We start from the raw sequence: 22,781 nt of genomic DNA on the forward strand, positions 1-22,781 counted from the left end.
AGGGCCAGCTCAGTCCGCTTTCGCTGGGGTATCCCCCTTCGTCAATGTATCGGGATGCAGCAGTTGCAATGGGTTTGGATGTATGCATATAAAAAGAGCCGTTGCCCCGATGATGCAATGAAGGGATCGCACGCTATACATACATGCTTCGACGAGACAAAAGTTGCTTATATACAAGTTTTAGTTGCACATCTTTTTTCAGCTGGCAGGCTGTATGTACACTTATACTCCGAGTCGTATACTTTAAGCAGCACTCACCATAAACGTGCCTCTTTCTACCTACCTTGTCTTGCCATATTCCAACAACTGACCTGCCCAATATGTCTGCGTTATCGACAGTAAATTTCATCACTGGCAATGCCAACAAGCTGCGCGAGGTCAAAGCTATTTTAGAGCCCGCCATCACCGTACAGAGCCAGTCAATTGACCTGGAGGAAGTTCAAGGCACTGTCGAGGAAGTCACACTAGCCAAGTGTCGCAAGGCTGCAGAGACGGTACATTTGCATCTGCAACCTCCAATGCCTGCACGGGATATTGATTCGTTATTTATGTCTGCTAGATCCAGGGTCCCGTTCTCGTCGAGGATACTTGCCTCTGCTTCACGGCTCTCCACGGTCTTCCCGGCCCCTACATGTGAGTATACGTCGCGCTGCAGCCCCTAGGTTGCCCCCCCCCCCCCCCCCCCCCCCCCCCGCATATCCTGATAAGTTGCTAACATGCCTCAAGCAAATGGTTTATGCAGTCTATCGGTCACCAGGGTCTGAACAACCTTCTTGCTGCTTACGAGGATAAGTCTGCCGATGCCGTCTGCACATTCGCTTACTCGCCTGGCCCCGGACATGAGCCTATCCTTTTCCAGGGTCGCACTAAGGTGAGTACTGCCGTGTGCCCATGGTTCCGTGTTTGGTGTGAGTGAGATGCCAACGTATGACCAGGGCAAGATCGTCCTGCCTCGAGGCCCAGCCAACTTCGGTAGGTATTCTAACACATTTTGGACGGTTCCAATGCTAACCGGGTCGAGGCTGGGATGCTATTTTCGAATACGATGGCCAGACGTAAGTCCGGCGCCGGGGAATCGGTTGACCTTTTCACTACTGACTGACAATATAGCTATGCGGAGATGGACAAGGCCGCCAAGAACAAGATTTCCCACCGCGGTCTTGCTCTCAAGAAGTTGCAGGACTGGTTCGCCCAACAGCGAGTAGATTAAGCGCTATCAGTGACGAGGCATACGGCCGACTGTATTCGATGCAGAAGCATTCGGGGTTCTGTTGGGGTCATCCGCTGCTCTGCGCAGTTATGGGTGTGGATGCTGGGTTATCGAGTCTATGATATGATCAGTATTAAGCTAGTATGACCTCAACTCACTATGCCCGTGACGCACCTGAGAAGCTCAAATTCGCGGTATCGGCGCAAATATTTGGAGCCCCGACGATAGGGCTTCAACGATTCATCGGCGGATTTGTGTTTGAACCTTTGACCTATAAGTCGAGCAAGGGCTGGTGGATCACGAAACATGGGATCGAAGACTAGCAGGTTGGCAAGGCCATGTTTCTGTCTCTCAAATCCAACAATCGTCAATGAGTGGCCTGCCGAAAACTTTGTGGTCAGCAAACGATTATGATAGGTGTGACCCAAGAACACTAACCTGCATGCTGGAAATAGATCGGCGGGAGTGCTGTACATGCCACTTTGGAAGGTTGGCCATGCGTCCCTTGCCTGAAATATTGCTCAACAGCCAACATCAGTTTTGCCTCGGACTTTCCTGGTTCGGGGTCCTTGAATCCCTGAGCGGTGCATCTGTTTCGGTGTCAACAGGGTGATTGGAAGAGCCAGTGGCAATTCGACCCACGGAATTTCAAGGCTGACAAGGAGTGCCTGGGCCTATGAGAGACAGGAGTGAGCTTGTACCTCGGCACTTCTATCACTGAATGTCTCACCTCGGGCGTGCCAATATATTTGCGAGTTCCTTTGATTCCGCCCGTTTCAAGCCGACCCTGTGAGTTGATTCCTAGATCCCAAGCCCTCTCGATGAGTTCCTGTATTTCGAATATGGTGGGTAGCCGACTCCGGAAATGATCCTTGCCGTACGCATCGGCACCGATGATGTACGATACCATCATCTGGATGTTGCGGTAGCCGCAGAATCCACCTGTTTCTCGATGAGTATATGGTGGCCAAGTTGTTCGGTGGGACTGTGGCACCTTCTTTTTTTAACTTTGACACATGTTGGACAGCAGGGCTGCACAGGTAAGCATATTCTGTTGACCTGCTCTGTCGGAGAAGCTGTTCAATAACAGTTATCACCCCTGGATACGTTAATGCTGACCATGAAACCGACGTTCGTTAAACGCACCATCACTTTTGACCTCACCGCCTCTGTGAAGCAGGGAAACAAGCCAATCTGGCATATGTTGCTCGTGCGCGTATTTACCCAGTTCTGCTTTCTATAGAATATTAGCCGCGGTATTCGGGCGAGCTATCACCAGGGGCAATCGTACCCCAAGGCGCTTTTCCGCTTCCATGGAAGCGGTTGCCGTCGATGCCGCCACGCGAGACCTGCGCCATTGAGACGTGGCCTCTCTCTGCTCTTTCGTTGCGGGTCCATTGGTAACATGACTGCGGGGTGCGACTTCAGGAGTGGCATTTGAACCCTGGGTGTCACCAATGGCCCGAAGGTCAGAGGAGTCAACAGCTGGACGTTGTTCCTCTAGGTGAAGATCCACATGGTAGTCCATTTCAGCCAGAGAAACTATCTCCCCGCAGCTCTCAATCGGACATTCGGCATATTGCTCTTGCGATGCATGAATGTCCGGCGAAGGAGAGTGGCTTTCCTCGGTATGAAATGTTTCCATGTGCTGTGAGGCGGTCAGTTCGTCGATTGGGCTTGGCAACCATAATACTTACGAGTAACATCTCGTACTCTCCACTACCAGCCTTTCCACAAAACGGACAAATCATGGTGTTGTCCAGGAGAGTAAGCTTTAGATAACGATGGCCGGTAGGGGACGAAGGGGAAAGAGGCTTAGGTAACACAGGTGGCGAGACAAATCCTGAAGGAAGAAAGAAACCCCAACACTCGGTGGGATTCAATGTAGAGTTATCGCCAAGACCTGCGAATGCTTTGCTCAAAGAGATGGATGGGGGTTGTTGCCTCGGTGCGTCAATGCATGATACTTGGTGGATAAATAGGCGGCGTACAAAAACTGAATGCCCCGAATCGCTTAACAGTAACGTTCAATGCAAGGAGCCCTGATGTATTTTGAGTCTATCAAGGCAAATAAGGTGACGTCGTCGCTCTCGTGTCTGGGTTCTGGCTCTCACAACGCAGTTGGAAGAGATGGTCGGGGAAGGCGGAAGTGGAAGGCCGGCAATTGTGAGGTGAGGTAAGGCAGTCCCGCCAAGGCCAGCATCCCCTGATCGGGGCTGGGATGAAGTCCCCTTGACATGGTTTTCTAGTGGCTGGACCGGGCCAAGGCAGCAACAAGGACCCGAACGCCATTGGCACAGGCATGCACATGCGCATTGAAGTTTCTACACTACAACACACATATATATATAGTACTATCCGTACTCTCAGCTGGATACTTATATATCCCCCCATATCTTATCTGATTTTAGGACCATGAATATATGCACTTGGTATCTGGGGTAACTCAAATGCCGGTGATAACCACATGGTCGGAACCGCTCGGTGCAAAATATCTTGATGCCCGGTAAGCTGCTTGTGCTTAGAGTATCGTCTTATTAAACGTAATAACCCCCCCCAAACTGTCGCTAGCCGCACTTCGTCGGCCAGATTGATAGTTGCTACAGTCACCAAGCAAATAATTGCTAGCTGACCACTGGGTGAGTGCATCTGCAAGCTAGATGCAGAGCATTTCCCAGAAGGACGCGCGAAAGGGAAGCTGAGTCAAGTGACAAGAGGCTGTGGAACTGGTATTGATACACGCAATCTATGATTTTCTACATAAGAATGCATTTGCCGCCCTCTGCGGCCTCATTCGGATTTTGTGCCTTTTCAATTTGAGCAATCAACAGCTCAAAGGCTTTCCCGACGTTTTCGTTGTATCGCGCACTTGCCTCGGTCCAGCCACACTGGATCTTCTCTGCCACCCTCTTGCCCTCCTCGACGCTCACCTGTCGCTGTTCGGGGCGAAGATCGCTCTTGTTACCGACGATGACAATGGGGACCGATTCGGTGCCCTATGGAAAGTAGCGCCATTAGCAATCATATTCGCCTATTTCATCTCGCGAGAAAAGCAGTGCCGAGCCAAAGCCATAGACATACCAAATGGTTCAGAATCTTTTCTCGGATAACCTGGACCATCTCAAAGGATGGCAGGGACGACACGGAGTACACCAACATGTAGCCATGGATACCAATGAAATGTTTCGAGTTCAGAATACTGTATTCATCCTGTTTTGCCTTGTCAGCCATGCCCGTTCCGAGCCCTAGTGTCCTACACGAGGCTGTGAGCGCTCTCTACTGTCGTCGGGGACGTATGAGAATGATCCAACGTACTTGGCCTGCGGTATCGACAATCTCTGTCGCAAACTCCTGTCCTTTGTAACGTATGGTCTTGCTAAACGTGTTCTCGATGGTGGGGTAGTAGCTGTCAACAAAATGGCCATCGACAAACTGGACTGCAAGCGACGATTTGCCTATGCGCAGGTGAGAAGTTAGCAAATAAGTACGTCATTGACCCCGGCCCGGCCCAAGTGTAACTTGATAAGACAAGAGAGAGCAGCATCATATTGAAGGGCAAACCATAACAATAAAAACAAAACAAAACACAAAAACAAAAAACAGAGGGATTCACAGACCGACAGACCGACTGCCAACAATGGCCACCTTCCTGTTCTTGGGTGCTGGCATTTATCTGACTGGGGAGGAAAGGGCGGGGCGAAGGTTGTCGTTTGCTGGACCGCTCTTTCTGTGGTGGTAGTGGTGGTGGTGGGCGGGCGCTTTTCCCCAAAAGCCTGTGTAGTAGGCTCTATTGACGCAGTGCACAGTGGTAATGCCCTTCTCTCTCTCTCTCTCTCTCCCTCTCTCTCTTCTCGAGGAGTGCAGCAAGAAGAGGGTAGCAGAAGGCGCCTCGGGGTTGGGCTCAGGCAAATGGTTGTAGTTGCAAAGCAAAGAATAGAGGGTTAAACGCGATGTGAAGGAGCAAGACAATCCGAGGGTGATTGAAAAGTACAAAGCAAAAGGTATCGTGACCTTGACCGCAACTAGTGCGAGGTAATAGTGCAATCCTGTTGTGAATGAGGATGGAGGGGGCAGGAGCGGCAAAGGTGTGATGAAAAGGTAAGAATGAGGATGATGAGGTAGGTGGGTTGGCACTTGATGCAGGACGCAGGACGCAGGCACGCGCACACCCTGAACAATGCTGGACCCCTCTACTGAATGCGCCTGGACAAGGAAGGGGCAGCGGTAGCGGTAGCGGCTGCTGCACTTGCCGCCAGGCTGGGCTAAGGTACCTTGGTCCAGCTTGGGCCAGACCCTTCGTTGTGTCTCCACAGTTGCAGCTGCATTGCAGAGCGTGATAGGCTGGCTGTTCGTTACCACTTGTGCCCACGGGAAGTGCACGTCGATCTACATATGGTGGGGGATGCGGGGGTTCTGTATTACAAACGTCCCTGGCCCCTTGATGCTACTTTGGGTCTTGAGCTTCAGTTCCACACGCCTTTCCTGTCAAGGCTGGAAATCAGCATCAGGTATAGGAAGTGTCAGAAATCCAACTTCTAGGGCCGAAATCCTGGTATCTGAAAGGAACCCATATAGATACATAGTGCGGCCATTTTCATTTCTATCTTGAAATATTGGTGTCGGCGGCAATGACGCTCTTGTCTCATCCTCTCATCAAATGAGAGTACTACACATCTTCATTTTGCCCTTCACTTCCAATTGAATGTCAGTTTGCACCGAATCAGACAAACGAAATGAATGTCCAATAATGTATGATGCCTTAGCTCTTAATCCTTTACTATTCTGGTATATCTGCCTTTATCTGCCGGTTTTCGTCTAACCCCCGTTGCCTTCATCACAACGCTAGTTTGTCGCGAAATCCATGCTGGTCCCCCCCCTCTTCCTGTTCACAAATATCGCTGCTTCCCTGTTGTCATGAATATCCCAACCTCTCTATTGGATACCGTTCGCCACTTGAATAATATTTCCCAGGTTATGGTCCCGGTGGAATCATATTTGACGGAGGCGGTGACGACGCACCACCAGTTACTGGCCCTCGGAGTGTTGGTGAATAGCGCCGTAAGGGTGCCGAATGATGCCATCGTTATCAGCCCTCTTACCAAACTATCGCATATGATGCCCTTGCTGCGTATGTTGTTGCAAGAGTGGGCAATGTGCTGTTCTCGCTCTCTCATCATCCAGATAGCTTGTGCCTCTGCCTAAGCTCATTGACGAGATTTTGTAGACTTGTTGTCAATTCATCTGTGTCGAGCTTCTGGTGCAAGGCCATAAACTCCTGAATTGAACCAAGCAAGTGCTTGATTCCCCTTCCATGGCTCTTCCCCTCTAGCCGCTGCCGCGCTTGACCACCAAGCGACAGATAGCCTAGTAATATGGCCAAGTAGCCGTGAGCTACAGCAACAGAAGTTTTCTCCACCGAATCAGCCTGTAGGAAAGTCAGTCTCGCTGTAGGCCATGTCTATCTTGGCCTGGATACTCACCGTCCCCGCTGATTCGCGGTTCTCCAGGTAAACATCCATCAACTTGTCCAGGGGCGATCCATCGCATCCTTGCCAGGCATCTACCGACTGACGAGTTGAAAGACAATGCTCCGAGGTGTTGATCATTACGCCAAGCATTAGCATAAGCGTCTCATAAACCTCTTTCGAAAATGCCCCCCTACGAACAGACTGCTGCAGAAGCTCGAAGCCTGCAACGCTGGCTTCCGCTAGTTCACGAAACAGCTCGCCCCTACCGAATGCGCTGGCGGCTATGGGATTGTTGTTTGTTGTGTTCAGCGCCAATTTCAGTGTCGTTGTCTCAAAGTCACCGAATTGCTGCATGGGTCGTATCATGGCTGCCGTTAGGATATCTGCGAGGATAGGAAGATAGCGTTTTGTCCATCTAGGGCCAGCCTCGGACTGCATAGCCGCGATGGAGTAGCCTTCGAGGAGAGAAAGTGCAATCCCGCCATCTGTACCTTCGATTCCCTCAACCCGGCATTTATCCCATCCTTTTTCGAAGAAGCCAAATAGCTGATCTGCCAAGCCAGCAAGAATGTCACGGGTGGCGGGACTATCGCCATCCTTACAAACCACCGAAAGGGCCTTCAGGGCAACTGTCCGTGGAGATAAAGTTGTAGGTGGCGAGCCCTTCCACAGATCCAGTTGTTGCAACGTTGATTTCAAGATGCTCAGTGATGCTTGCGCGTTCCTAGATAAGCTAAATTTGCGCTGCCCGGCGATGTCGACAATGTCTTCGTCCAGTTCAAACATAGTAGAGGCTAGTTGCGCAATCCCTTGCGCCTGTAGCTGTGGAACGAGATGAGGGACTGAATATGAGGTGAAAAGAACGAGAAGGACGGACAAAAGGGCGAAGCCACTGATGACATCCTCCTCTTGCCCAAGTGCCTGAAATAAGGCATCCTTGGCGCCTTGATCGCGAAATTGGCGGACAAATGTCTTGTCCCTTAGCTTGCTCACAAGTTCCAACAACGCTGAGCGCCTCGAACGTGCTGATTGCGACCGCGGTGGTTGAGGGGTGCCGACTCTGTCGAGCAAGTCGGCCATACTATCTGCGAAGCGGTGGTTGGCACCTGCTTGCCTCAGCGCATGGATGTCAATGATGCCGCCGCCCTTAGAAGAACTTTCCTCTTCAATGTCCTCGTCTTCAAACGAGAAAGATGTGAGTTTGGACATGGTCGGCGGCGGAGTCAAGTCGTGCTGAATGCTATCGATACCCATCTGGCTGCCGAGGCCGTCACCTGACTCATCTGCCTTTAACGTTCTTTGCTGCCCGTAAGTCGACCTCAATTTCCTAGTGCTCGATAGTTGCTTGGGCCGCACTGAAGGTTTTGGTGTCATATCAACGGGTTTGACGGGAGTAGATAGCAACGCTTCGCTTGATGCTGTCCTGGTACCGTACATTTCCGGCTCATCAGACTTGTCCGACTCGGAACCAGAGCTGTCTTCAGTCTGCGCCGCCAATCGGTCGATCAAGCGGACACGCCTCGGCTTAGGTGGTCTTTTCGGCTTCGTGGCAGACGTCTCGGTGACCGTCATGTTTGAATCCGATCGCACGGTTGGCAGATCTGGGTCTGACGTTCGTATGGGACCTTGCCGTTTTTGCAAATTACTTTCGATCCTACGCAAACCCTCCACCTCAACTCGACCGCGCGAGATAGCAAGCCGTGGCTCCGCTTGTTTGTGAATGTCGGGTTTTTCAAGCGCCAGTGTTGTAGATTCCTCCTTTTTGGTGCGTAAAGAGCCTGTACTACCTGCGCCGAAGGGCGATTTGGCACGGCGGGCATGGGGGGGCACTCTTGCGATTGACCCGACGGCGGAGGGTTTGCCATCAATCTTGCGTTCGACTTTGGTTGTAGGCAGCGTAGGCACTTTCCTCTTCTTCAAACTCCTCGATCCATCCGGCTGAGTTCCGATCGCATCGGCAGGCGGCGCATCGCGTCGAGGTAACGGCCGGTGAACGGGTTCATCAGAGGGCGGGTCGTACAGATCCTGGACCTGGTCGGCAGATGTTGAAGAAAGCACAGCACCCTGGGGACTTTCGGCAGCGCGTCGCGATCCGTTGGATAAATCGAGAAACGCGTGAATCGACCGTTTTCGCGATGTCTTGCCGTAGGTTGTTGTCTTCTTGCGAGGAACGCTAGGCCCGTCTCTGGTGGCCATGTTGTGTCGCAACCAGCACAGCTATCCTAGTAGGTAGCCGCCTTGTGCACGTTTCCAATGTTTGGATATTCTGGGTAATTCGCGTCGCAGTGAGAATTGAGATATGTGCTCCATACAGAGGATGAAGGCAAAGCAATTGCTGGTTGGGGGGAGTGACAGCAGGAGTCCTGTTTCGTTGTTGTTCCTGGAGTAAGGCGTAGGAAGGTACGGCTACTGGTGTGGATGGCCTGTTAGCACGGCAAGTTGAGAGGTACCTAGGTAGCTTGCGACTACTTTGCCTTAGCTAACGCCGGTGTTTATGGCGGGAGCAGGAGACTACAAAATCCGACCTTGCCAAACAGACGTCGTTGGCAGTGCTAAAGGCCTTCGTGCGGCGACAAAAGGCAGTACACGTTGCTTATTTCTATCTTTTTCTCTCTCTATTGATATGTATATCTCATATGTTTAGATTGTGCTTTAGATAAACAAGGCTTCAGGTACAATAGTTCACTGATGTGGTCGGATTGCTCTTTGCAATTAACCTACGCCCTGAGGTTCCACGCCCTGAGTCTGAGATGCCTGTCGTTCCGCCCAGATAATTGTATGGACATCGGGGCTAGGAAGTTCGGGTGAGAACCAGTGTTCCGTTTATCGAATAAAGCCCTACAAGCAGAGTATTGAGTACTTGCAAGGTCCGCGGTTGTTCCAGGATTAGGTAGGTTAAGCATGGAGGGCAAGGGGAACACTGAAAGGTACCTCACAGGTCACAAATGCCCGGCGCCTCGACTACCACTGATTGTGAAGCGCGACCCCTCTCAGACTCCACACATTCCTTATCTCCTCTTTCCGCCCTTTCTGAGCCCCCTACCTTGTCTTCCACGTTTGATTGATTGCTACCTATATTTTGCCTCGCCTTGGCTTACCCCGTCCAAGTAAGCGACGGTAGACGGCGAGCTCCATTGTGTCTCGTGACACTCACTTGCTCAACCCTTTGGGCTTCCGCGCGTTTTATATCGGGTCATTGCTAGCTTCTAGCCGTTCGAAGGCTGCAGCGCTTTTCCAACTCGAAACCCAGACCTTGACTACCCTTCCCTTGTTTTCAAGTATGTAAACCAAGCCGCCTTTAGACGAATTCTTGTCTTAGGTCTTGCAACCCCTCACCCGTACCTCGTTGTTAATCCTCGGCTCCTTTTTTTTTTCTTTCCCGCCCAACTCTTCCCTTTCGTCTGAATATCCACTGGAGAGTGTCTAATTCAAGCCACAGTCAAACCACTCAAAAATGGCGAGCCAAGATCCCAAGTCTGCGGGCACCAGTGGCCCTACTCAATGCGTAGGACCGTTGTACCGATCAGAGAGCCAGAAGCCTACGGCAACTGTTTCGACCGAGATTAACCTGGACAACGTTGTTATCTTACCCCAAACACCGCAGCTCATTGCTCTTCTCACGTAAGTAACTCACTTTGGCTTCGGTACTTGACATTGCCAGGGTCAATCATTAAGGTGCTAGCGATGCCTGGAAGGGCAAACTAGCACCGTATCCGAAGTTGTTTCAACCTACTTACTTTGCCTCACCGCAGCATCATTCGGGACAGAAACACGGAGCGTGGTGACTTCATCTTCTACTCCAACCGCATTATTCGATTACTTGTGGAGGAGGGCCTGAATCACTTGCCCACCGTAGAGCATGATGTTACAACACCCGTTGGTCGGACCTATTCAGGCCTCATGTTCCAGGGCAAGATCTGCGGCGTGTCAATCATGCGTGCTGGGGAGGCCATGGAGCAAGGTTTACGGGATTGCTGCCGTTCTGTAAGAATTGGCAAGATTCTGATCCAGCGCGACGAAGAGACAGCTCAGCCAAAGCTCTTCTACGACAAGTTGCCAGGGGATATTGCCCAGCGATGGGTCCTTCTTCTGGATCCCATGTTCGCCACAGGTGGTTCGGCCATCATGGCGGTGCAGGTCCTCAAGTCTCGAGGTGTTCCTGAGGAGCGCATTCTGTTCCTTAACCTGATTGCAAGCCCTGAGGGCATCCGGAACTTCACTGCCAAGTTCCCTAAGCTCAGGGTTGTCACGGCCTTCGTTGATCAGGTATGTACAACAAGTCTGCTCCAGCCACGTGGGATATTGATCTAACCACTATTCAGGGTTTGGACGAGAAGAAGTCAGTTTGCATTTCGCGATGCCGTGGTGGTTTTGCTAACGGACTGCTACAGCTACATCATCCCCGGCCTCGGCGATTTCGGCGACAGGTTCTACACCGTTTAACTGCGCGCCCGGTGCCCATGACCATCGTACGCGTCCGGATTCCCTATGATCTTAGCATTTGACTCGATCGCCTGCCCGCACAACTGCCTTTGTTGAATTGCGATCTGGATTTCGAGCCGTGTTTCATTGCGACTATTGTTGTATGCCTGCAGTGTCACCCGGCCTTCTAGTATTCATCATCGTCCGCATCGAGGCCCTCGCCCCCGTATCTCCTATCGTCATCGTCGTCGTCGTTTACTGGTCGGCTTGGGGGCGCGCGGCGAGCGCCAGAGGTCTTGTTTAGGCCACCTCCACTGGCAGGTCCTGCTTCCTTGGCAACGGCATCTTGTATAGGTCAGATCTAAGATTCCATAATGACAGATGGGGCCAATCGGATAAGTAAAAAGGGCTTGCCTGCAGCGTCTACCCACTCGCCATACACATCCACGGCAGCCGATAGATCTGGGAATGTTTTAGCGATGGCGGAGAAAAATAGAAAGCGTCAGAGCTCACAGTTGATGCTGCACTGGAACATTTGGCCGCACACTCTGCAATCCAACGAACCGACGCCCGCTTTCTTATCCAGCTTCACAGCAACGGAGTCTTCGTGGTTGCAGAACAGGCATGTAAACTTGGATGGGAGAGGGTCCGACTGTGACGTGATGTTAGTGACTATTCGGTTGGGTTGCCTTGACTTGTCTCCGTTAAGAGATACTGTTAGGTGGCCCAGCACGATGTGTGGCTGTGGTTGCCGGACAGGATGAACGAACTCTCTTGGGACCCATAGGCTTTTTCGAACTCTTGCGCTTGCCCATGGTGTTGAATTGAGGCTCAGTGAAGGACGCGACCGGCGCGTGGGACGTTGGAAACAGTCCGACTGCAAGTCGGCGTGTGCAGGTAGGTGATCGGTGGCGAACGGTATCGTTGTGCGCGGGCACAATTTGCTAGTCGAATGAAGAGTTAAAATGAAATAAACTCCCAGATTTGGTGACCATCAAGTCAACGTACCCAGGTAGTAAAATGCGACCAAGGCGGAATGCGCGACGTAAAGCAACGGAAGTGTCTAAAGCTACGCTGTACAGGTTACAGTGGAGGATTTTGCCAGTCGCGGTGGACAACTGCTCTTATCACGCGACAGATAGTCAGCCCCCTAGCTTATCGAAGAAGGCGGGGTGTCTCTTTGCCTTTCCACCCACAGTGAGCCCTGTGAGGTGGGTTCCAGAAGCAATTATGCCTTAGGTAAGCACGCAATCGATAAGGCTTTTGCTCTCTTGCCCCCAATTGCATCCCACGTCCTTAGTTTTCTTTCCTGTGCTGTAGACGTTCTGTAACTGACATCTTGACGAAGAGCCGTGCCTCGATTTTGAAAACATGGTATTGTCGTTTCTCCAAATGGAGAGGCTGCAAAGAGGCGCGGCAGCCAATTAAAGCTGCCACGAATTCAAGCAAACCCTTGATTTCAGTAAGAGATTAGGTCAACAGTGAGTGTACGAGATCGGATTCCGGCATTTGTTACAAGCTCGGCGATGGCAGTTTGTATCGCCTCTGCAAAGGTTCGTCTTAACATGACTTACCCTGCAGCGCCTGCCCTTTGTAAATAAAAGCGACGTGTTTCTATCAACCCTTCTCGCCAGGTGGAGTGCACCACGCGCTTTGAACCTTCCCCTACCTTGTCTTCATCGCCTTCAGGTCGGTGCCTCTCTCGAGGTAAAGTTGGTGTCCCATCCCGCGCAGGTGTGGGGAAGGTGGGTATGTATACTAGTGTAAAGCCCGACGTAACCTGGCGTGCCTGGCGAGCCTGACGGGGGTCACTCGACCCTTACCTTATCTTGGACGCTTGTGCACCGCTTTCTCTCGCTCTATCTTTCCCCTCCTCACGGACAGCCCCGCATAGCAGCTCCCAACGCCGCATCTTCCCTGGCGACTCTCCATATGAATCTTATCGACCGGAAGGCAGGAAAGATAAGGTAGGCGATGTCCTTCAGTCTAGTCAATGGAAGCCAGGATACCTCAATTGGGATACCATACCTGGGAAATAGTAACGCGGCCAAAGTTCCTTAGGTAACTATCTCTCTGATGGTTTAGATGCAGGCCAGGGCTGCTGGTACCTGCGGGCGGAGAAGGCCTCTAGGAAACCAAGGAAGCGTCCCAGCCCCCGTCCAGCCCCAACCTAAACTGTACATGTGTGAACCCATGTACATACCTCACCTAACTCACTTTGCTACCTACTACCTCCGGTAAGGTGAGTTACCTAATGTGCGGTAGGTAGCAAGTACCGAAATACCATCGGCCTGAGGTCACGGTGCACGCGCGGCGCCTTCCGACAGGTCATGAGGTCTCGCTCGGGGCGTCGACCGTCTTTGTTTCTTGCATCTCTCCCATCCTTAACACTGTTTACTACATACTCGGACTCGTTGGGCCCGATATAGTCATCATTCATCCTTGACCGCAGTGGACCAGCCATCGGTGGCCACCGACTTGTCTTGTGCCTCTTAAGCTGCTCCCATCGCTCGCCGTACTTACTTAGTTGTCTTACAATTGGCACCAACTTTTGTCTTGTCTCACCTCTATCTAGTCCTTCTCGATTCTTTTCCTTTCCATCCCCCTCAAACTCGTCTCTTCTTCACTTCTCCCGTTAAACATCACCTCTCCCACGACACGCTGTTGAAAGAACACAGGAATCGGCCGGCACCCTTCTTAATCCATCAATCCTTGCACATCTATCTCGTGCCGTAGATTTTCACTTAGAAATTGATCATCATGAGCGGCCAAGCACCAAACGAAGGCTCTTTGGCCGAAGTCCTAACCTCCTTGAGATCCATTCAACAGACCCAGTCGGACCTTGTGGTTGCTGTCGACTCACTGAACCGACGATATCATCAGCTGTCTGGTGAGGCCGATATCGCCACACTTGATCCAAGTTCATCTCTCGGTGTGGCTGCCGAGAGACCCCGTACCCCCGACCGTGCCGATGCCGTTGATAGCTCTGCACAGCGCTCGTCGTCCGACTTGACTTTGCAGGCACCAGCTGTGCCCTCATCCCCTAGCCAGCGATCCGGTCTCACCTCCCGTATCATTCTCACGTACGTTATTCGACAGACTCCACCCTCCAGTTCGGTTGCTTTATTGCCATCGGCTTTGCTGACACTACTAAAATAGGACCTACCCGAAGCAGATTGGTATTAACCCGCTTCCCATGAAATGGGGCGAGTCAGACCCCCATACCCGGGGTCCGGTTGTTGTTTCTCGGTCTTCATCCACCATTGGGAAACGGAACGGTCCGTAGACCTGTCTTCCTCTTGCCACGTGTTGATTGCAGTTCCAGCTGACATTGCTGTCTGCTTTTAGCTGTTGGAGGTCAGTAATCTCTATTTCCACAGTGCCAGTTGCGGTAGCTAACTCTTAGATCCAGCCCAGTGAGTATACCGTGCGATTCTCACTCCCTTGTAAACACAAGGTGTTGGTGCACTTGGGACCAAATAGCTGACTACGTGACGTACAGTGGTGGCTCTTATTCCATCTACTATGCCCTTGCCGTTGCTAGCAAACAACTCAACCTGGAGCATAGGTCAGCATTCCTTGACTCGATCCGTGTCATCCAAGCTCATTTTTCCTAGACCCGACTTCACAAACACGGAGCCTGCTGCCAAAATTGGACCATTCCCTCAATGGGGAGACCCAAAGAAGATTGTCGCCATGGATCCCTGGGGCCATCTGGGCCCGTGGCTTTTCAAGGACACTATTGAGAAACAAAATGGTAAGTGGGAGGGCCAAGTTGTCTTATCAGGATGACATGCCTGGCTAAAACAAGATATTAGTTGACATCCGCCCAACCATTGCCATTACGAAGGCACATATGAAGGTATGGGTATATTCACAGCAGGGGATTGATAACACTGACCAACGCCTTTCAGTTGCCAGAGCTAGAGGAGAGCGTCAAGAGCGGCAGACTGTGAGTAAGCCTGCGTCTAGTGGAAAGCGGTCGGCGGTTGACTTGATGCCAGTGTGCCTGATGGCAAGGTCTGCCTCAACAACCTCGGAGAGCTCGCCGTGACCAAGTTTGCCGTAGAACCGGTGTGTTGGTTCATCTCGCTTTAACAACTGTATGAGTACTAACGGCTCCTTGCAGGTTTGGTATCTCCCCGGTGTGGCTGAAAGATTTGGCATCGGTTCGTCACGGCTCTACCGCAATGAGATATTCAGCGGCTAATTTCAAGGCAGACGAGGGCGCTTTGAGAAGATCTCTCTTTGAGCACACAGGTGGCAGCTACCCCGAGGTTGGTGGGGCCCCGATTGTCCTACTAGTATCTTTGCTGATTCAATCACCACAGCTGATTACCCGCAATGATATCAAAGTGTTCTTGCCTCCCATCGGTAAACATACATAAGCCCTCCAATGCCTTCCCCAAACCAAATCCAACGTTCTGACTCATAAATACACAGGCGGTCTCACTGTTTACTGCTTTGGCGACCCGGCCAAAATGTCTGATGCATCAGTGCGGTTGGCATTACGTATACACGATGAGGTTTGCGGCCTCCTTTCTGCAGCTGATGACTGTTGCTCACAATAAACCAGTGCAACGGCAGCGATGTCTTCGGCTCCGATATTTGCACTTGCCGTCCATATCTCATCTTTGGGATCGAAGAGGCGGTCAAGGAGGCCCAAAATGGCGGTAGCGGTGTCGTCATCTACTTCCGCAAGGAAGGTAGAGCTCTCGGCGAAGTAACCAAGGTGAGTATCCTTCAGCCCCGAACTTACATATGCATGCCACTGACCACCGGTTTAGTACCGTATGTATACCCCTGACCATGTTTCCTTGCCCGACTCGGGCGGAGCGAGGCCGCAGTCATGACCCTGAAATCTTATAACGGCTACTAACTAGTAACATAGTCGTGTATAATGCTCGTAAGCGGGGCGAAGACCGAGCGTCGGATTACTTCAAGCGAACAGAAAACATTGCAGGGGTTAAGGATATGCGTTTTCAAGCGCTAATGCCCGATATCCTGCACTGGCTAGGAATCCAAAAGATTGACAGAATGCTAAGCATGAGCAAGTAAGTGACCCTTTTCACCGGCGTATGTAACTCACTGACAAGAACACCAACAGCATGAAGCATGATGCCATCGTAGGACAAGGGTAATGATCAAGCCTCTGATAGTGCCAAATAGTCGGATCGTTATTGACGGGTTCCTAGAATCCCCATCCACGAACGTGTCGAACTCCCCGAGGAATGGATCCCGGCAGACTCTCGAGTCGAAATTGACGCGAAGATCACTGCAGGCATGCAACCAATAAAGAAGCTGTGGTCAACCTTCATATGCTAATCCTCCGACCCAGGTTACTTCACCGCCGGAAAGCGCATGACGGAGGAGGAACTGAGAGCTGTACAGGGCAGGCTTTGGGAAGAGTAAGTATCCTCATCTCCTTAAATTACAATGTCCTCGCAAGATGGCTAACAGCATTGATACTCGTAGTCTTGACCACTAACTTCCGCTGGGTTGTCCTAAAAGAGAGGGTCGAGAGCGGCTTGGTCGCCAGCGCAGCCAAGATGACAGAACACGAATGGTCGGGTGAGTTATGGGGTAACACTGGTCCTTTGATGGTAATCCCCATAAGCACCTGCGCCATCGCCGGTCTCCGAATCGATGGGTCGATGAGGGAGACGGTAGGACCTGCAGGTGGTATGTCTCCACCCGTGTCGTATCGAGGGAACGAAAGGGCAGGAGGGGAACGCCAGGTTAGAAATACTGCAGCACAATCGCATGGATTGATATTGGCAAGCAGATAGTGTGTAAAAGACCCCTGCGGAATGGGTTGGTAATTCCCATCAGGTTCAACATGTGGTGCATACGCAACAACGCATACAACAAGCCAATTAACATGCGCCGCTGCAATTCAACCGAGAAACATGGTTGTCGCACCACTCGATTGCGAAGAAACCAGGCCGGGCCAGACCAACCTCGTGTGTGCAGCCTGACCAGGGGCGTTGCAGTTGGATCTCCTACGGATAAGAGCACACCAGCTCATGTCCTTGACCGGTCCGCAGTGTCACGGCGGCGGCCGGTCATGATTGGACTCGAACTGTCCGGGAATGGGCGGGAGGTGACGGGAACTGGTTGACGAAACGGTTGGCATCCCCACAGTAGCTGCATGCGTGACGCCGGCCATGCATGGACATTGCGTATAAATGCCCAAACAGATGCTCACCGACCCATACAACAGTAGACACATAGTTGGGAGCCGGTCCCATCAGGCACCGGCCATGTGGCCCAATGATGGCACGCTTAGCCTGTCAGCGGAAAACCGTCGACCAGGCTTGGCCCCCCCCCCTTCAGGAACCGATGTTCCCGCCGGGTAGTCGGACTCGGTGGCTTGTTGATAATGTGCACAATGCCCGCCCGAGGAGGGATGAAAGGGCAGTCATGGATTTCCCTGTCCCGTAGTCGTTGCATCTTTTGCAGAGACGATCGGCAAACCGTGTGCCTATAACCCACACCTAGGCCAAGACCAAAACGTCCATTCAAAACCATGGCCGCTGTTCCCCGGGACTTGCGAGACGCGGATGGCGTGCGAAGACGAGAGTCCTCGCCACGGCCGGATCGTCGACGCCGGCCAAGGCTGCTACGAGCCAGTGCAACGGAGCCTACTATTACGACAACATCAAATGCCAGCCGGGGCGCCATATCGAGCCCACAATCGACGCAGAGAGCCGCCGAACTGCTCAACCGCATGGCTGTGTACTCGGGCCCGGCCCCGGAGTACTCACCCACTTCGGGCGCCGCACCCCCAATGGCATCCCTCAGCGTCGAAGACGTGACCATAGCAGCAACCAACCGGGTGCAAGGTCACAGGGAACACCATCCTTGTTCGTGAATTCCCTTGGTCCCGAACGAGCGGCATCACATTACTGACGGCTATGCGGCCAGACTCAAACGGTTACTTCAGCTTTCCCAATTTTGACGCCTGGGACGGAGAACGGCGGAATGACGACAAGGAAGAGGACGTCTGATTTGGTTACTCAAGCATTAAGCCATGAAAGGCAGGCCAACGAAAAGAACACCAAAAACGAGGCTTTGTCGAAGAGAAATTATACCATCAATTACAGGCCACCGTAGTTGGAGTTCTGCGCAAAACATAATGATCCTTAGCATTATGCGGGCAACAGAAGCTTGACGGCATTGGTAAATCTTGGCCTGAACAGCGAGCGAGGAAGGGTCGGCAGGGTGCTAGTTAGCATCTCGTAAGCGCGCTCGACTCAAAAAGGACCTCAGATGCGACAAGCTGAGGGTAAATCAAATCCCCTCACCTTGCTGAGATTCGAGCATTGTCGGCGTGGGATAGGGATAGGGTCCGCGAGTATGGTGCCCCCTAGACAGGACATTTATGTATATGAAAGGCGGCGACGAGGGAGTGATGTGTCGGCCGGCGTACGGATTTTGTGCAATATCGGCTGTGTATTTTTAAGTAGGATACCCATAACTCAACCCGAACAAACCAAAAGTAAATTAATATAAGCCAACTACTGTGGCATATGCGCAGTCGATGGGCGTATACGTGGACAAACAGTGAGAGCACTTTCCATAGATATACACTCACTCGATGGTGGTGTCGCAAGTGAAACTTATCACCAGGGATCTTGAGTGGGCGAGGTAAACAGCATTTCTTCAGCCAGAGCCGAGTACACATCCCACTGCGTGGACAGGGAATTGTACTTCAGCCGGGGGAGCATCGGGGCAGGGCTAATTTGCCCCACTGACAAATTAGCCAGCCGTGAATCTTGAAGTGGTGGCCCTGATAAGTAGCCAATGAAAATAATTAACATTAGAATTCTAGAGAACTGAAAGTGGGCCCTTGGGGCTGACTCCTGGCTTCTCAGTTATGAATTTGTGCTTCACGTGATGCACAGTGCTGGTTTGTGGCATAGATAGCAGATTACTGTATAACTAGGGGCGATGGCCCGGGATCCTAGGTAGGGGCTTACACAGTGCCTTAGACTAGCTTGGATTACATAACGCAACGGGGCATACTCGCTAAGAATTTCGGCCACACAACCTGCACATGAATTTTATCACCAGCGAAAAAACCACCCCTCCTAACTTTCAACTACTCAACGTTCATCCGCCAGACAATTAACAGCCGCCCAAAATGGCTGTTGGAAAGTAAGCATAGCATAGGTCGACCGGCGATGATGCCAGCGCGCACACGCAATGTCTCGCTTTCCGCCGTCAGTCGCTGACCAGCATTCTCTCGCAGGAACAAGAGATTGTCCAAGGGCAAGAAGGGTCTCAAGAAGAAGACCGTGGACCCCTTCACCCGCAAGGATTGGTACCAGATCAAGGTAAGAATCATAGAGGGCATATTCCTATGATTGCAGTTCGCTGACAAGATTCATTTGCAGGCTCCGGCTCCCTTCAACGTTCGCGAGTGAGTTTCGCCAATCCGATTCAACCTGACAAAATGGGGGCGAGGTGTGGAAGGAGACAGACGTCGGGATCAGGATTGCTGACAGCGTGCGTCCTCTAGTGTCGGCAAGACTCTGGTCAACAGAACCACCGGTCTCAAGAACGCCAACGATGCCTTGAAGGGCCGCATCCTGGAGGTCTCTCTGGCGGATCTCCAGAAGGACGAGGACCACGCTTTCCGCAAGGTTAAGCTCCGCGTCGACGAGGTCCAGGGCAAGAACTGCCTGACCAACTTCCACGGCCTCGACTTCACCTCCGACAAGCTCCGCTCTCTCGTCCGCAAGTGGCAGACTCTCATCGAGGCCAACGTCACCGTCAAGACCACCGACGACTACCTCCTCAGACTCTTCGCCATTGCTTTCACCAAGCGCCGCCCCAACCAGATCAAGAAGACGACATACGCCGCCTCTTCGCAAATTCGTGCCATCCGCCGCAAGATGACTGAGATCATCCAGCGCGAGGCCTCCACCTGCACCCTCACCCAGCTCACCTCCAAGCTCATCCCCGAGGTCATTGGTCGTGAGATCGAGAAGTCCACTCAGGGCATCTACCCCCTGCAGAACGTATGGGCATCCCTACTTTGGTTTGCCGGAACTCGCAAGGCTAACTCGATATCATAGGTCCACATTCGCAAGGTCAAGCTCCTCAAGCAGCCCAAGTTCGACCTCGGCGCCCTGATGGGTCTCCACGGCGAGTCCGGCACCGACGACCAGGGACAGAAGGTCGAGCGGGAGTTCAAGGAGCGCGTTCTGGAGGAGGTTTAAAGAATCAGACTCTAGATGGAGGATGCTTCTGCAGCATGGGGGACTCTGGCTCTACCGGCCGGAAAACAAATTCGGCATTGTTTTAGGTCGTTGCACATGGCGTAGCATTAAGGCGGCTGCGGGTCTAGGTTACCTCAAAATGGTAAATGGTCAATTCTTCAAGACAATTGTGCCGGGTGTACGCAGCCTCACTTCCGAATCATGATGGCAAGACTTGGGTTTCGGGATCCGAATGGGAGGAATAAAAAAGGCGTCATGAGTGTGGAATGGACGGGCTCGTTTTTTCATTGCGGTCCGCCGTTGACCAAGGGCAGGTTCTTGCAGTAACAATGCGACTTCGTCCCCGAAACCCGAAGAGCCTGTCCGCCAGTGACTACGTAAAGAGTGCCCTATGAAATGTGGTCCGAATGTGCGTAAACAACCGCAGTTTGAAAACAGGACAGGTGCCCTTCTCGACGACGGTTGGGTATCATTTTGTTGGCGTTACCAATGACATCTACCAACCTTAATTTCTGCGATTGGTCCTCTTGCAGTTATTCCTACAGAAACGTCTTTGCTCTATGTGCACGACCTGTCTATTGCATACCTGCATATCGGACATGTGGTTAATATCTTATGCCGCCCCGGCTGAGGTGTGATTATGACGCGAGTGTCTGCGGGCCCTGCCTTTCACTCGTGAGCCTGAAGAAACTCAACTACAGCTGTGGTAAAATTGTTAGTCTTGCACATAGCACTTAAGACTTTCGGACATCTCACCCCGACGAAAAGCCTCTGGATCTTCCGAAATGACCCAGTGCCCAGCATTGATGTCCGCCAGCTGGAACTTGGGGAAGAACTGCCCAATGATGGGGAGAACGTCATCGGGCACATACTTGCTCTTTGTCCCACGGACAAACAGAGCAGGCTTCTCAAACCGAACTTCGCCGGGATTCTTGTAGGGGAAATCACCCATATTGTTCAAAGATCGGCTAATGATATCGAGTGGCACGCGGAATTTCTGCTGCGGCTCGCCCGACACCGGTCGGTGCAGATTTCCGAGGAGAAATTGGCGAATCGGGAGAGACTGAAAATATGTCAACTGCACATTCTGCTGGTCTAGTGAATAGATGCGGACTAACGCTCTCATAATCTTTAAGGATATGGTCTGCCTCGGCCTGCCTCGTGACTTTGGCAGCTTCAATTTTCTTCAGGCCGTGGATATACTTGCCAAAGGCGCTTTCCAGGATGGCGTCAACCGGTGCGTTGTCAACCGCGACAATGTCCCGCACAAGCTCGGGCGACTTCAATGCTAGAGTCATGGCGGCTTTGGCTCCCCTTGAATATTTGCGTCAAGATTCAGCTCGGAAACATATGCACATGGTAAGAGGTCCGACGTACATTGAGTGGCCAATAATCGTCGGTTGTTCCAAGCCATGTTGGTCTATGAATCCAGCAACATCGTCTGCCATATGGAGATAGTCATGTTGCCGGTCATGGGGTGATTCGCCATGGTTGCGAAGGTCCTAGCCTTGCCGTCAATTAAACTGCATGCGGACGCGAGAGCTCTCCCAAGAGTCGGCGACCAAGTCTGCAAAAGGGTTGGCCTTACAAGTGCATACACGGGTCTACCCAGATCACGAGCGAGGACTCTGCAAGAAAATTAATTGACTGTTCTCATGTTTAAATAACTTGACTTTTCACTTGCTTGCTAATGCTCCTGTTATTCTTTTTCGACCCAAAAAGTCCATGAAGAAAGATAATCGGGTCTGCAGTAAGTCCAGTTGATCGCTTACTGGGCTCATGCAGGTCGTAAGACAGAGTAAGCCTATGTTGCGTGGCAAATGTGCGGGCGAAAACCAGGTTGCTGGCAATACGCCCACGCATGGATGCCTTTGATACAAACAACGCCATCGTGGGCCCAGGCAAAGATGTGTGTATGGTCAAGAGAAGTACTGCAGACAATTTGTGACCAACGGTTTTTTGGCTTCACGTTGAATGTTTTTGCATTAGAGTGGGTCACGATCGGCGGAAGCTGGATTTGTTTGTTGCTATCGCTATTACGTCTATAGTAATTTGTTTAACGAGATTTCTTTCCTGGCGAAAAGAATTAGATAAATCTAATGTTTAAAAGCAGTAACATAACTCGTTTAGATATATTAATGTTAATATAGTTCTAGTAATATGCCTGTTAAAGAATAAATCTAGCGATTAATATAAGTTCTAGAGTGCAGCCTACTTGGTTCCTTCTATAAAGTGTTAATAGTAGTATATATATATATATATATATATATATATATATATATATATTTATCTATACTAGTAAGTCTATTAATTTAATTACTTTATATTAAGTTAATATAACGTTTATATAAAAACTTATTTATAAAATAATTATATATATATTATTAATTTAGATTATAAGTTTAATTTATTTATTAATAATAATATAAGTTAAATAATATTTAATTAATTAAT

General features: G+C 51.2%; 10 protein-coding genes across 10 annotated transcripts; 5 read left to right on the plus strand and 5 right to left on the minus strand.

The window, feature by feature from the left end:
• Window positions 1-320: 320 nt before the first annotated feature.
• On the plus strand, window positions 321-1,210 carry EsH8_III_000933 (inosine triphosphate pyrophosphatase-like protein; the record flags this gene model as incomplete). Its single annotated transcript, XM_083262658.1, has 6 exons — window positions 321-494; window positions 560-633; window positions 727-871; window positions 936-972; window positions 1,022-1,055; window positions 1,111-1,210. The coding sequence occupies 6 exons, from the start codon at window positions 321-323 to the stop codon at window positions 1,208-1,210; spliced, it is 564 nt and encodes a 187-aa protein (XP_083123145.1).
• Window positions 1,211-1,277: 67 nt separating this feature from the next.
• On the minus strand, window positions 1,278-2,961 carry EsH8_III_000934 (peptidase family C78-domain-containing protein; the record flags this gene model as incomplete). Its single annotated transcript, XM_083262659.1, has 9 exons — window positions 1,278-1,326; window positions 1,385-1,589; window positions 1,649-1,800; window positions 1,853-1,884; window positions 1,941-2,152; window positions 2,205-2,309; window positions 2,357-2,447; window positions 2,502-2,858; window positions 2,908-2,961. 9 exons carry the CDS (start codon window positions 2,959-2,961, stop codon window positions 1,278-1,280), a joined length of 1,257 nt encoding a protein of 418 aa, XP_083123146.1.
• Window positions 2,962-3,966: 1,005 nt separating this feature from the next.
• EsH8_III_000935 (protein RHB1) lies at window positions 3,967-4,879 on the minus strand (the record flags this gene model as incomplete). Its single annotated transcript, XM_083262660.1, has 4 exons — window positions 3,967-4,206; window positions 4,292-4,420; window positions 4,526-4,665; window positions 4,828-4,879. The coding sequence occupies 4 exons, from the start codon at window positions 4,877-4,879 to the stop codon at window positions 3,967-3,969; spliced, it is 561 nt and encodes a 186-aa protein (XP_083123147.1).
• Window positions 4,880-6,630: 1,751 nt separating this feature from the next.
• Window positions 6,631-8,874, minus strand: EsH8_III_000936 (WAPL family protein; the record flags this gene model as incomplete). The annotated part of the gene is made up of 1 exon (XM_083262661.1): window positions 6,631-8,874. The coding sequence occupies one exon, from the start codon at window positions 8,872-8,874 to the stop codon at window positions 6,631-6,633; it is 2,244 nt and encodes a 747-aa protein (XP_083123148.1).
• Window positions 8,875-10,132: 1,258 nt separating this feature from the next.
• Window positions 10,133-11,121, plus strand: EsH8_III_000937 (uracil phosphoribosyltransferase; the record flags this gene model as incomplete). The annotated part of the gene is made up of 4 exons (XM_083262662.1): window positions 10,133-10,299; window positions 10,431-10,944; window positions 11,001-11,017; window positions 11,070-11,121. 4 exons carry the CDS (start codon window positions 10,133-10,135, stop codon window positions 11,119-11,121), a joined length of 750 nt encoding a protein of 249 aa, XP_083123149.1.
• A 166-nt stretch (window positions 11,122-11,287) lies between these two features.
• On the minus strand, window positions 11,288-11,915 carry EsH8_III_000938 (transcription elongation factor Elf1 like-domain-containing protein; the record flags this gene model as incomplete). Its single annotated transcript, XM_083262663.1, has 4 exons — window positions 11,288-11,445; window positions 11,515-11,562; window positions 11,614-11,752; window positions 11,871-11,915. The coding sequence occupies 4 exons, from the start codon at window positions 11,913-11,915 to the stop codon at window positions 11,288-11,290; spliced, it is 390 nt and encodes a 129-aa protein (XP_083123150.1).
• Window positions 11,916-13,860: 1,945 nt separating this feature from the next.
• On the plus strand, window positions 13,861-16,588 carry EsH8_III_000939 (GTP cyclohydrolase N terminal-domain-containing protein; the record flags this gene model as incomplete). The annotated part of the gene is made up of 19 exons (XM_083262664.1): window positions 13,861-14,183; window positions 14,260-14,378; window positions 14,449-14,457; window positions 14,513-14,516; window positions 14,603-14,668; window positions 14,718-14,857; window positions 14,919-14,962; window positions 15,015-15,052; window positions 15,105-15,174; window positions 15,230-15,269; window positions 15,322-15,377; window positions 15,432-15,474; window positions 15,544-15,626; window positions 15,677-15,836; window positions 15,992-16,154; window positions 16,208-16,237; window positions 16,296-16,381; window positions 16,439-16,508; window positions 16,576-16,588. 19 exons carry the CDS (start codon window positions 13,861-13,863, stop codon window positions 16,586-16,588), a joined length of 1,557 nt encoding a protein of 518 aa, XP_083123151.1.
• Window positions 16,589-17,629: 1,041 nt separating this feature from the next.
• Window positions 17,630-18,110, plus strand: EsH8_III_000940 (uncharacterized protein; the record flags this gene model as incomplete). Its single annotated transcript, XM_083262665.1, has 2 exons — window positions 17,630-17,966; window positions 18,028-18,110. 2 exons carry the CDS (start codon window positions 17,630-17,632, stop codon window positions 18,108-18,110), a joined length of 420 nt encoding a protein of 139 aa, XP_083123152.1.
• Window positions 18,111-19,246: 1,136 nt separating this feature from the next.
• On the plus strand, window positions 19,247-20,327 carry EsH8_III_000941 (40S ribosomal protein eS1; the record flags this gene model as incomplete). The annotated part of the gene is made up of 5 exons (XM_083262666.1): window positions 19,247-19,260; window positions 19,355-19,439; window positions 19,500-19,525; window positions 19,625-20,126; window positions 20,184-20,327. 5 exons carry the CDS (start codon window positions 19,247-19,249, stop codon window positions 20,325-20,327), a joined length of 771 nt encoding a protein of 256 aa, XP_083123153.1.
• Window positions 20,328-20,996: 669 nt separating this feature from the next.
• On the minus strand, window positions 20,997-22,217 carry EsH8_III_000942 (uncharacterized protein; the record flags this gene model as incomplete). Its single annotated transcript, XM_083262667.1, has 6 exons — window positions 20,997-21,028; window positions 21,084-21,390; window positions 21,446-21,641; window positions 21,705-21,829; window positions 21,916-21,955; window positions 22,012-22,217. The coding sequence occupies 6 exons, from the start codon at window positions 22,215-22,217 to the stop codon at window positions 20,997-20,999; spliced, it is 906 nt and encodes a 301-aa protein (XP_083123154.1).
• Between the last annotated feature and the right edge of the window lie 564 nt (window positions 22,218-22,781).

Source organism: Colletotrichum jinshuiense, chromosome 3 (genome assembly GCF_051148585.1).
Source record: "Colletotrichum jinshuiense chromosome 3, complete sequence".
In the NCBI taxonomy this organism is placed as follows: Eukaryota; Fungi; Ascomycota; class Sordariomycetes; order Glomerellales; family Glomerellaceae; genus Colletotrichum; species Colletotrichum jinshuiense.